The sequence below is a fragment of the Cibotium barometz genome, chromosome 48 (assembly GCF_041138505.1).
Source record: "Cibotium barometz isolate CiBa-2024 chromosome 48, ASM4113850v1, whole genome shotgun sequence".
NCBI classification, from domain to species: domain Eukaryota; kingdom Viridiplantae; phylum Streptophyta; class Polypodiopsida; order Cyatheales; family Cibotiaceae; genus Cibotium; species Cibotium barometz.
In genome coordinates, this window is record NC_141093.1 from 17,958,083 (window position 1) to 17,971,473 (window position 13,391).

Below are 13,391 nucleotides of genomic sequence, written 5' to 3' on the forward strand. Positions count from 1 at the left end.
ATGACAACTTTGGACAGTGCTTGCCCACTTGCTTGAGTCTTTGCTTCATGATCCTTAAATAAACCCATTCACCTTCCTTGAAATTGACGTCTCTCCGTGACTTGTGTGCCTGTTTGGTGTAAGCCTCCTGAGCTTTGGTAAGACGCTCTTTGATAGACTCAATGATGGCTGAAAAAGTTTATGTTGTCTTGTTGGCTTCCAAGGAAGGAGAGATTATCCTCGTGAGAAGAGAGAAAAATCTTCAACCAAACGCTGGCTCGTACGGCGTTCTGCCAACATTGGATGAGTGAGTGTCATTCAAAATCGCCTGTACCAACGGAAGATGAAGCTCCCACTTCGACTATTGATCATGGCAGTACGCTTTAAGCACATCAAAAGCCAACTGATTGTAAATCTCTGTTTGGCCATCGGTCTGGGGATCGAATGCACTAGACAATTGCAATTTGGTACCAAAGTTGTCAAACAGAGCTCGCCAAAAGTGAGATGTAAACTTTGGGTCCCGATCTGAAGTAACGGTCCGTGGCAAACCACAAACTAGGTACCAATGTTGGAGAAAGAGCCGAGCTATATCTTCTATTGTGGCCGCCTGTTTGCATGGTATAAGCATACAAAATTTATTGAACCTGTCAACTATCATCATACGCTGAGTATTTTGAGATCCAGTAGATGCGTTAAGGGGTCCAACAAAATCCATCGAAATGTAGTGAAACGGACCCTCAAGAAAACGGGCAATGGTTGAAGCAACCCTGCCTGTTTGGTATGAGGTACTTTCACTTTTTGACATATGGGACACAGAGAAACATAGTTGTACACATCCCTACGCATCTTCGGCCAATAAAACGATCTTTCTAACTTCTCCAAGGTACTATTGATCCCGCGATGACCACTAACCAGGGAATCATCGACATCATGGAAATGTGCCGGTCTTTTCTCTTTGAGAACACATAGTCGCCCTTGTAATAAAGCCAACCGTCCTGAAAGGTGTAATGACCCAGTTCTAAATAAAGGGCCATACTGTAAGAAGTTCCAAATTCTGGACAATCTACGGACTGTCTTCATACTGTCTAAATATTTTCCTTGTATCTCTAACACAGTGGACTCTTGGACTACCTGAATACTACCTTTGCGACAAGGTGGTTCCAAACGTAGTGAATGATACGTACAGTACATTTGGAAAACGTGCTGAAAAGATTCCAAACATAGTGAACGTTCCCCCTGATATATATACTTATAAACTTTTGAAATATGAAGTTTGAAGATTCATCAATGAACATTAAAGCACTTACTAATACCATACAACCTTTAACTTCAATTTTGCACAACCTACAACTTAGTAACTTACAAGTCACAAGTGACAATGGCAAATGCAAATATCAATAATCAAATAAAATAATTAAACAATGAACATAAATGAAAGTGAGATGGATCATGTGACATGGATAAATGATAAATCTGAAATCATAAGATTGTAGACATATGTCATACAATGATACATGAATGATGATTCCTAGAGGCTAGTCACCAATAAAAAAACTAGTAACTATAAACTATAGTAGCATCTAGCTACTCATCTAAACTAGATGAGGACTCTGAAGAAACATCTCCATCGTCAACATGTTGCCATCCAAGTCATAGTCAGGCTCTCTGACCACCGGCACTGCAAGAATGATGTCACTCGTATCTATGGGCCCCTCATCTAAGGGATCATTATCATCATCACCATGTGCAAAAGACTCGTGCTGCTGAGCTATCTGAGCACGGCCTCATCTCACCCACCCCGACGACACCGACCACCTGGACTGCTAGTAGAAGCTCCATGAGCATCAGTATCTAGAATACTCATAGCTCGTGATCGAGCACGTGTAACCCTCTGATCTATGCTCTCAAGCTCTCTCTGGAGCTCTCGGTATATCTCCTCCTGCTCGTCTCGCAACAACCAGTCCTCCCGAAGCTGAGCCTCCGCATCAGTAGTATGAGCGAGGAGCCTATCGAAGATAAAGGGATCCACCTGTCACATGTGACATGGCACATAACACGTATCAAGAGTCAATACTCATGAGGTTACACATAAAGTTTATTATTTAATAATAAACATTTTGAGTTGGCAAGTAATTTACCTCCTTCACACCAGTGGCTGTCTTGAGTGTGCGCAAAAGACGAAGGTTGGATCGACAAAACACCAACCTCTCTAACTGCTAAGTACTCAAGCAATTACGGATCTTGGTGTGCACAAGAGAGTATGCACTCCAATTCCGTTCGCATGCACCAGCAGAGCAACTCTGCACATGCCACATAGCACTAGCAAATGTCATAAGACAAGATTACACATTGGCTGCATTATACAAACTAAGAACTTTAAAGTTACAAACCTGAGATAGCAGTCTAAAGGCCACTTTCTGGACAATTTTGGCCCGGTATCCCTGGATGTCCCACCACCTGAGTGGTTTTGCCTGCCCTTGAACTGCTGAGGCACTCAACTTTTCAAAGGCAACTCCCACCCGATTGCGGTAGACAACCAACTCCTCATCGAAGGTCACCATGTCTTCGCTAAGCACTTGAGACACATAAGCATCCTTGAGCAAATTGAGTTGCGTGTCTATTTGGAGCTCGACCTTGTTGAATATCGGATGGAGTAACGCTGCAATCCCATGAATGGGATGACGCATATAAGTCCATCACGAGTCAACAATGGCCATCACCTCGCCACGTCTGACATTCCAAATTTTAAATTAGATATCTAATACTAAGTACATCATATAACCAAAATCACAGCACGTACCATAAATCATATTACATAATAGATATTAGATATAACTGGTAGGAGTGATAGTCGGCGAGGTGACTAATGACATCATCTCTCTCATCCGATGAAAATGATGATAGAGGAGCCCAATGTAGAGCCCTCCATGTCACTGAATCGGATAAAGATATACATGGGTTTGAGGAGCTTTGCTAAGCCCTCAATATCAAACCAAAAGGACTCATCCAACACTTTGTGTTGGATGTACCGAGTGGGCTCACTGGTCAAATCACGCATCTCCCTCCATGCCGGTGATACCACTGAGGCTCGAAGTGCATCCTGTACCTCATGTAGCCTGCTAAGCACAAGATACATATAGGCAAATCGGGTCTTGGATGGCCGCACCATGTCCAAGTGTGAGTGGGATCGGAAGATAGATAATGCCTAGTGTTTCTTCCTAAAGAAGGTAGTGATGCGTACGGCCTCATCCACAACCAGCTTCACTGTCACATGCACTCTGCACTCAGTGCATGGTGACAAGATGGCTCATCATCAGAAGTGCAGCAGTTGTACAGTTTTAGAACCCAATAGGATGATAATTGTCGTACGCCGTGACCCCATTGTACATCCTCAATCCAGGATAAGTCAGGCACGAGCTACGTAGGTCATTCCTCAGCCTTAGTGGGTCAGTCAGTCAGTCAAGTCCCTTAACCCACTTGGAGAGAATCATTCATGCATGTAGAGTCAGTAGAAGCCTTAGGGTTTGCATCAGAAAGCACTCTGCATCCTGCATAATATGCATGCATATGCCTGTGCATCATTTAGAACATCCCAGAAGCCTTAGGGAATTTACTAGGATTTATCTGGTATTTTTTTCATATTTAATAGTATTTATTTAGCATTATTTGCATTATTGGGCATTTATAAATATTAACTTTATTAAATGACCAACCTCCAGTTAGTATAAATAGGCTTGCCTAGAGCCTATTCTCTCATTCAGTCTTCATTGTGCTAAGAGCTCTCCTCCTCCTTGCTTTCAGCCCAAGACTAATCCAGCCCTAGAGCCCATAAGCTTTCTTCTCCAGCCCCTTGAGATCCATAGCTTCAGCCAGCCCTAGGTGCCTGCATTCAGCCCTGAATTCAGCACTCAGTTCAGGTCCAGATTCAGTCCACAGTTCATCCTCAGTTCAACGCCAGATTCAGCAGTTTGCAGCCTGCGTTTTGCACAGCCGTACAGCAGTCCATCTGCGTTTCTGTTCCAGCTGTACAGCAGCAGCCCAGCAGCCCTGTTTCTCATGCGTTTCAGTCCTCAGCCCTCTCTACACTCCAGCGTTTCTGTCCACAGCAGATTCCAGCCCTGAAGGTTCAGTCTACAACAGTTTCCAGCCCTGAAACTGTTGTTTGCATCAGTGTCCAGCCTTCTGTGCATCATCCACACATTCAGTAGTCATCTGGTGAAGGTAACACAGCATTCATATGTGTTTTCAGCATTCTAACAGTGTGTAGAACAGTCCACCTTCTTCTTCTCTCAGCCTCAGGTGTGCAGCCCTTCCTCATGCCCTTGGGAAGAGTGTATAGGCTCGAGATCAAGTCATCGAGGTGTTTCTACAGCAATGTACAGATCAGCCGCTCTCCGATCCTCCGAGATCTTGCGTTTGGCTTATCTACAGTCCAAAGTCATTCTCTCTAAAGTAATAAAGCAAATACTATCTCGTTATCAGGATAGGGGCCCCTTCAGTGGGTACTTCGGGACCCAATCTGGTGTACAGTTCTCATATCTCTCTCTCTCATCTCTTTAAAGTTTGAAGTAATGAAATGGATTGCTAAACTCACGAAACTCAGGATACAGAAGACGGTGTGAGCATTTGTGTGACAGGATCAACCAATACAAAGACTTCCACTGCATATCACATTGGTATCAGATTCAGATAGTCCACACACACCGTATCCTAGCGTGGGGGCATCCTCGGATGGTTAGATTGCGTTCCGGCACGACCACCGACTTCAGCATCATGTCTACAGGAGAGAGTACTCATCAGCCGGAAGACGTCTCCCCCGAAGGAGACCTCGTTCTTCCGCCTACAGCAGACACCATAGCTCTTCTTAGAGCTCAGAACCAGCTACTCATGGAGCGTCTCCAACTCTTGGAGGCAGCAGCAGCACGTCCTTCTACACCTCCAGCAGCACCCGACTACATCTCCCTCTTCTTTCAGATGGACTAACAAAGGAGAGAGGACGAGGCCCGAAGGAGAAGAGAAAAAGAAGAAAGACGGGACTATGAGGAAGCCCAACGCAGGATCGACGAAGACCGGCGTCAGGCTGAACTCGCCACTCGGGAACACCAACGTGAGCTTGATCGAGAACGTATGTTACTCGAACACCAACGGGAAAAGGAGGCCATACACTTGAGGTATCAGCAGCTCTCCTCAGTCTCCCCAGTCATAGGTGTCACCAGCCAGCATCCCGCAGCAGCAGCAACCACCATCATTCGCAGTCAACCGAATTTCAACAAGTATGATGGTAAGTGTGATCATTCTTCAGTTAATCAATTTATTCATCAGTTTAATGCTCATTTTCCATTAGCTAAGATCACAGACCCACAAGACAAAGTCCACTTAGCGGCTCCCCATCTCACTGGTGAGGCAGTCACTTGGTGGCAGCATTGGTCTAGTATTCATACTGACCAGGCCACAGGTGTCACAACCTTTGACTGGGACATCTTTGTCCACCACCTGAAGACCAGATTTCTCCCGCCCCAGTACATGACCGGTCTGAAAGACGAGTTCTATGGACTCCGACAGAACGGTTCCCCAGTGCTTCAGTTTTCCAGTAAGGTTATTACTTTAGCACAGCAGTTAGGGTTATCTGGACAGGCCAAGATGGAGCAATTCATTCGTGGATTGGACTCCAACATTCGGTTCACAGTTTGTAACTTTGAACCAAGTACATATGACCGGGCTCTGACTCTCGCTCAGAATGAAGAAATGAAGTTTAACGGGGGCAAGCCCAAGCAAGCATCTCAGTCCAATACCAAACCCTGGCAGCAGCAATCAGCTGCACAGACAGGGAAAGGTAACGCATCTTCTAAAGATGCTAAGAAGGACAGCAGTAATAGCTCCAGTTCAGGGGGTAAGAAGGATAAAGAACCTAAGAAAACCCCTGATGAAAAGGCTAAAGCAGGCATTACTAGAGGTTATCTTCCTCCAGAGGAGCAAAGGAAGTACCAGTCAAAAAATAGATGTTTTTTCTGTCACATTATAGGGCATGGTAAGAAGGATTGCCACAAATGGCAAGCGGCACAAGCTGCCAAAGCCCCTTCTGCCACAGTTGCCACAGCCTCCCCAGCTCCTCCAGCCCCGCCTACTACCTCAAATGCAGTTCAACTTTTACCTTCCATGCATCCTATGCCATCCGTGGTATTTGATGCTAAGCAGGAGGGTGAGAGCGATGCTGCTCAGAAGAGCCTTATCCGAGCTTATGGCTCTGCCCAGGGCCGACAGTTTGTAGTCCTTTTCGAAATGGGCAGTTCTGAAGACGCCATCTCTCCCCAGTTGGCTAATAAATTGAACTGCACATTAGTCCCATATCATCTGGATGTGGACGGGGTTTACACCTGGTCTTCGCACCCACATTTCCCAGAAGGCACAGCGGTTTGCCTTTGAAGTTCAGAAGGCCTCATTTCAACGAGATTTCATCATCTCCCCTCTGTTAGGGTGTGACATGATCTTAGGAATTCAGTGGTTCCGTCAGTATGAGCCTATTCCCGATTGGGGACAGGACACTTTTACTATTTGTAAAGGTTTTCCTGAGCCTGTCATGATTCGTGGGGATAGAAGCATTCTTGGCATCCCATTGATTTCACATCTCCAGGCCAGACGAGCTATCCGCAAGGGAGCAGAAGGAGCACTCCTTTATGTTCGTGCTCAAACAGCCCCTCCCTCATTAGTAGCATCCCTTACATCTTCAATCCCTCCGTTAGAGCAGACCTCCTATCCAGACACCAGGACATTATGCTTAGGGACGATCTCCCGCCCAGTCTCCCACCCTCTCGCCTTGAGGACCATCACATTGATTTGGTCCCTGGATCAGATCCTCCTAGCAGGTTTCCCTATCGTCTTTCCAAGACTTTAGAGGGCGAGTTGGAAAAGCAGTTATTTGAGCTTCTCCGAGCCGGATTCATTCGGCCTTTCTTCCTCCCCATTTGCTGCACCTATTCTATTTGTCCAAAAGAAGGACAAGTCTACACGCCTTTGTGTAGACTACAGGGCATTAAACAAACTCACTATCAAGAATAAGTTTCCTATGCCCAGGATAGAGTACATTTTGGAGCGTTTAGACGGTGCTAAGTTTTTCACTAAGATCGACCTCAAGAGTGGTTACCATCAGGTCCGCATTTTTGAAGCTGACATTCCAAAACAGCTTTCAGGACAGAGCGTGGTCACTACGAGTTCGTAGTCATGCCTTTTGGGCTTACAAATGCACCCGCAACATTCAATAAGATGATGTCTAGGATTTTCGCAGTCCACATTGGAAAGTGTGTCTTCATATTCCTTGATGACATACTAGTCTTCTCAGCCACTGCGGAGCAGCATGAGAAAGATGTGGAGAAAGTCTTGCAACTTTTGCGAGATAATCAGCTCTACATAAACGACAAAAAGTCTATATGTGGTGTTAAGGAAGTTCAGTATTTGGACTATATCATTGGTTCCGATGGGATTAGACTGGACCCATCAAAGGTTCAGGAGATCTTAGATTGGGACATTCCTAAGACCGCCCAAGAAATCTGTTCATTCGTAGGTCTTTGTCAGGCCTATAGCACACGTCCATCAGTTTTCCAACCTTGCAGCACCTCTTACCGACTTGCTCAAGGGGGTGAAGACTCGCAAGCAGAAAGTCTCAGTTACAGGTAAGGCACTTGATGCATTCCGTGCACTCCAGAAAGCTGGCTCAGAAGCACCTGTATTAAAGTTAGCATCATGGGACAAACCTTTCCGATGCCAGCAATGTAGCCATAAGTGCAGTCCTCCAGCAGGACAATAGACCCGTGGCATATTACAGCAGAAAGTTGGATGTCGCTGAAAAGAATTATTCGGTATATGACAAAGAGCTTTTGGGTGTGATCACAGCACTCAAACATTGGAAGCGTTTTCTTTATGGACAGGCTTTCACAGTGAAAACAGACCACCAAGCACTTAAGTGGCTTCAGACTATACCAAGTGCCCAGTGGAGTGCTCGACAGGCCAGGTGGAGTCAAATCTTCCAACAGTTTGGAGGTATGATTGAATACATCCCTGGTAAGCATAACCCAGTAGCAGATACTCTCAGTCGAAAGTCCAGCATCCAGGCAGTCCACGAAGCTACCATTCTCGAAATCACGGGGAAGGAGTTGGATAGTATGAAAGACCAATATGTCGACTCCCCTGAGTTTGGTACTCAGTATAGTTTGGCCCTCACTTCTGAGCCTGGCCACTATTCAGTACAGAACGGTTGGTTGTTCTACAAGAACCGTCTCTGTGTTACTCGGGAAAAGCGTTCCGCTCTTCTCCACAATGCCCATGACTCCTTAGTTGGAGGACATAGGGGTATCAACAGTACCCTCGAGAAATTAGAACGGTCCTTTTATTGGCCAAAGATGAGGCGTGATGTCTATGCACATGTACAAGCCTGTAAGATTTGTCAAAAAGTCAAGGTTTCCCATACAAAGAAGGCAGGTTTACTTCAACCTTTGCCTATCCCGACGGACCTTTTATCGACATATCTATGGACTTTGTAGGGCCTCTACCAGCATCCACTGGATCCCGTAACACTCAGTGTTTTACCATTGTGGATCGCTTTAGTAAGTTCTGCATGCTCATCCCATGCAAGCATACGGCCACAGCCGAGGACGTAGCTCGTCTGTTTCTCAAGCATTGGTATCCAATTTGTGGTTTGCCTAGCACCATAACATCAGATAGAGATTCCAAGTTTACCTCGCATTTCTGGAGGGCATTATTTGAAAACTTTGGAACTAAGTTGCAGTTGTCTAGTGCATTCCATCCCCAGACAGATGGCCAGACAGAAATTTATAATCAGTTGGCCTTCGATGTCCTCAAGTCATATTGTCATGACCAGCAGTCCAAATGGGAGCACTATCTTCCGTTGGTCCAAGCTATCTTGAACGACACGCATTCATCCAGTGTCGGACGGACTCCATATGAAGCAGCCTTTGGTCGCCGTTTTTCTTCTCTTTTGACGAGAATGGTGTCTCCATCTTTAGAGGCTAATAAAACCACGGAAGCATTATCCGAGATCATTGAGTCAGTCAAAGACCGCTTGACCAAAGCTCAGGAAGCATATAGCAGACAGGCAAATAAATCTAGACGAGATGTCCACTTCAAAGAAGGGGATTGGGTCTATTTGCGTATCATGAAGCAAAGATTGAAACAAGTGGGCAAACGTTGTCCCAAGCTTTCATTCCGTAGTTTTCGCTCTTTTCCAATAGTTAAGAAGATAAGTGATGTCTCAATGAAGTTAAAGTTGCCTGCCAGTTGGACAATGCATGATGTTTTCCATGTTTCTTGGCTAAAACCATATGTTGGTCCAGAAGTGTTTGATGTTTCAGATGAACAGCAGCCAGACGTGGTAGACGAGGCAGAAGTTATTGAGCCTGAGCAGATCCTTCTTCATCCGGTCGACGGATTTGTCAGTTCTATACGAAATTCCGAGATCGAGGCACCCACGAAGCCGTATGGCTCGACGAGGAGTTCTTCCAAGAGTACCCCCAGTTATTGGCGGACTACTTGGAAGCCATGAACCTGCCGCCAAGCTAATCAGGAGGGAATGTCACATGCACTCTGCACTCAGTGCATGGTGACAAGATGACTCATCATCAGAAGTGCAGCAGTTGTACAGTTTTAGAACCTAATAGGATGATAATTGTCGTACGCCGTGACCCCATTGTACATCCTCAGGCCAGGATAAGTCAGGCACGAGCTACGTAGGTCATTCCTCAGCCTTAGTGGGTCAGTCAGTCAGTCAAGTCCCTTAACCCACTTGGAGAGAATCATTCATGCATGTAGAGCATAGTTACCGCGGAACGGCGTTCCGCCTTCCTGGAACGCCGGAACGCCGCTCCGAAGCGCAAGGCGTGCCCAGAACGTGGAAACGGGAGCCGGAACGGCGCACTTGCCGGGGAACGTGTGGCGGAACGCGTGTCGGAACGCCGGAACGCTAGGGCGGAACACACGTTCCGGGAGTTCCGGAAAAAGTGCACTTTCGCTAAGTCGCCGGCGGCCGTTTTTATCTAGCGTACGGCTCTTTCGCTGCTGCACCTGTTTCGATAGCTGAGCCTGCTGCTTGAGTGCTCTCCCTACCACTCCACCCTTCCTCTTGGCTGCCCCACACTCTCCATTCCACCTACTACCCCACCCTTCCTCTTGGCTGCCCCACACTCTCCCTACCTTGAGCCTTGGCTGCCCCACAGTGCACACTCTCCCTACCTCCTCTTGGCCCCTCCTCTAGGCTCTTGGGCCTTGGCAAGTTGGCCCCTTCTTTTGCTCGGGTGGCACTTTTTTTCCACTTTGTGGACACTTTACTTATGTCTCATGCAAGGGCATTTTGCATGTTTTTTTAATTTTCAGCCATTTATCAATTTCAATGGCACCTCCTCGTGGCATAGATGCAAAAAACAGATCCCCTTGGTGGAATGAGGTGGATCTTGTGTCCAGATATGATAGTGCAAGAGGAGGAGGGTCACGCAAGTGGAAGTGCCACTTTTGTGGATCCATTAAGACTGGAGGCACGGATCGTGTGCGAGCCCATTTGTTGGGGGTTAGAGGCAAAGGCATTTTTGTTTGCCCTACAGTGTCAGGAGCAGATATCATACAATTGCAGGCACTTGCAGATAGACTTGATACAACAGGGAGTCGGCCCTCTGTTCTTGATCCTCGAGGTACATCATCATCAGCTACACCTGCAGGCGTGGCATCTTCAGCGAGTGCATCTACCCCATTATTTGGGGCTGCTCCACAGCCATCCGCACATGGAACAAATGCTTCCCAGACCCAGGCTTCACGAGGTCCAGTGCAGGCTAGTCTTGTGGCATCATGGCACCCTGGGAGGAGAGCACAAGTAGATGCATCAGTGGCACGGTTTTTTTATGCTGCAGATGTTCCTTTGGTAAAGGCCCGCAACCCATACTTTGCAGATATGGTGAAGGAGATTGCTTCTTTCGGACCTGGCTATGCTCCACCCTCATCCGAGGCATTGCGCACTACACTTCTAGCCACAGAGAGGACGGCCATAGAGGATGCCTTGGGACCCATTCAGGATGTATGGCGTAGATGTGGCGTCACTATCATGAGTGATGGTTGGAGTGACACTAGGAGCCGCTCCATTCAGGGTATCCTTGCGTACTCCAGAGGATGTAGCTTTTTTATTAAAGCTATTGACAATTCAGAGGCGGGCAAAACTGCAGAGAGATTGGCAAATATTTGGAGTGAAGCCATTGATTACGTGGGTCCCAATAATGTCATCCAGTTTGTTTCTGATGGAGAGAACTCAAACAGGGCAGCAAGGAGGATCATTGAGGATAGGTACCCACATATTTGCTTCACTCCTTGCATGTCACATGGGCTCAACAATCTCCTCAAAGATATGGGTAAGATGCAGTGGGTGGAGCCTTCTATTGAAATGGGCAATCACATTGTTTCATTTATCACTCGCCACCACTACATTTTGGCTGTATTTCGACAGAGATCCCCAAAGGATCTCTTAAAGTATTCAGATACACGCTTTGCATATAATTTCCTTATGCTAAAGCGTCTTTTTGAAGTGAAGAATCATTTGAGGCAGCTTGTAGTTTGTGAGGAGTGGGATGCATGGCGAGAGCGTACCTCAGTGGCAGCTATTCGATGCAGGTCCATTGTTCTTGAGGACACTTTTTGGGACACTGTTGAGGTATTGTTGCAGGTTGTGCGGCCAATCATTCTTATGTTGAGGCTTCTTGATGGAGATGAGCCTTGCATTGGCAAGGTGTATGAGGGGATGGACAGGATGATTGAGAGAATCCTATCTCTACAGACTTTGGATGGGGGTAGGAGACAAGAGCTATCTCGTCTTGCGACAGGCAGGTGGACAGAGTATCACTCTGCATTAGAGACTGCTGCATTTGTGGTGGATCCAGAATTTCAAGGCAAAGGACAAGAGACAGATGCAGAGGTTGTGCAGGGTTGGGAGGATATCTTGAGGAAGCTTGTACCTAGTACAGATGATAGGAGGAGGGTTCGTGAAGACCTTTCCTTCTATCGACAAAAGAGAGGCCTCTTCGCTTTGCAGGATGCACAGAATGATAGGTTCAAGATATCCAGTGCACGGTGGTGGGAGGATTATGGGGCAGATACACCATTGCTGCAAAGATTGGCCATTCGAGTGCTTAGCCAGGGTGCTAGCTCCTCGCCATGTGAGCGCTTATGGAGCAGTTTTGGGAACATTGCAAGCAAGAAGAGGAACAGGCTTGGTGTCCAGAAGGCAAATGACCTTGTATTTGTTAATGCAAACTTGCGTTTGCTTAACAAGTTCAGAGCTGAGTGTACTCCAGAGCCATTTATTGGATTTTGCCTTGATCTTGATGACAATGATGGTGAGGATCAGCCAGAGGGAGAGGATGATGTGGAGCAGCATGAGGATGAGCAGATTGAGGGACAGCCTGGACAGGAGGATGAGATCCCACTTGCTGATGACTAGTCTTTGACTCACCAGTTACCTTGGCCCTTGAGGCTAGTTTTGTACTTGTCATGCGATGTACTTTCTTTTTCAGTTTCTATATATCCACATGCGATGTACTTTCTTTTCAGTTTCTATTTGGAGTCTGGACTCTTCAAATTTTTAATGTTTAAGACTTTAAAGTTTAATCTTGGATATTTTAAATGTTTTGTCATTTTATGTCATATGCTGACATGTCATATGACGTGGCGTTCCGCGACGTTCCCGATCCGCTCCCGCTCCCGTTCCCGCTCCTGTTCCAGCATCCGACGTTCCCGGAACGTTCCCGTTCCGTGGTAACTATGATGTAGAGTCAGTAGAAGCCTTAGGGTTTGCATCAGAAAGCACTCTGCATCCTGCATAATATGCATGCATATGCCTGTGCATCATTTAGAACATCCCAGAAGCCTTAGGGAATTTACTAGGATTTATCTGGTATTTTTTTCATATTTAATAGTATTTATTTAGCATTATTTGCATTATTGGGCATTTATAAATATTAACTTTATTAAATGACCAACCTCCAGTTAGTATAAATAGGCTTGCCTAGAGCCTATTCTCTCATTCAGTCTTCATTGTGCTAAGAGCTCTCCTCCTTCTTGCTTTCAGCCCAAGACTAATCCAGCCCTAGAGCCCATAAGCTTTCTTCTCCAGCCCCTTGAGATCCATAGCTTCAGCCAGCCCTAGGTGCCTGCATTCAGCCCTGAATTCAGCACTCAGTTCAGGCCCAGATTCAGTCCACAGTTCATCCTCAGTTCAACGCCAGATTCAGCAGTTTGCAGCCTGCGTTTTGCACAGCCGTACAGCAGTCCATCTGCGTTTCTGTTCCAGCCGTACAGCAGCAGCCCAGCAGCCCAGCAGCCATGTTTCTCATGCGTTTCAGTCCTCAGCCCTCTCTACACTCCAGCGT

General features: G+C 46.5%; 2 protein-coding genes across 2 annotated transcripts in view; both read right to left on the reverse strand.

Annotated features, from left to right (window-relative positions):
• LOC147610899 (chromophore lyase CRL, chloroplastic-like) overlaps positions 1 to 13,391 on the reverse strand; it is a 99,086-nt gene that overhangs the window by 59,684 nt on the left and 26,011 nt on the right. The window lies entirely within an intron of this gene.
• On the reverse strand, positions 1,774 to 3,229 carry LOC147610900 (uncharacterized). Its single transcript, XM_086785202.1, has 2 exons — positions 2,370 to 3,229; positions 1,774 to 2,279 (listed from the first exon to the last, which is right to left on the reverse strand). Exons 1-2 carry the CDS (start codon positions 2,664 to 2,666, stop codon positions 2,196 to 2,198), a joined length of 381 nt encoding a protein of 126 aa, XP_086641328.1. The 5' UTR covers positions 2,667 to 3,229; the 3' UTR covers positions 1,774 to 2,195.

What these genes read in the sequence shown, in the direction of transcription:
- LOC147610900 (XM_086785202.1), bottom strand. Translation starts at nt 2,666, where the DNA reads ATGCGTCATCCCATTCATGGGATTGCAGCGTTACTCCATCCGATATTC. An exon ending in CCTTTAGACTGCTATCTCAG is followed by an intron (nt 2,280 to 2,369) that starts GTTTGTAACTTT and finishes TGGCATGTGCAG; the next exon opens with AGTTGCTCTGCTGGTGCATG.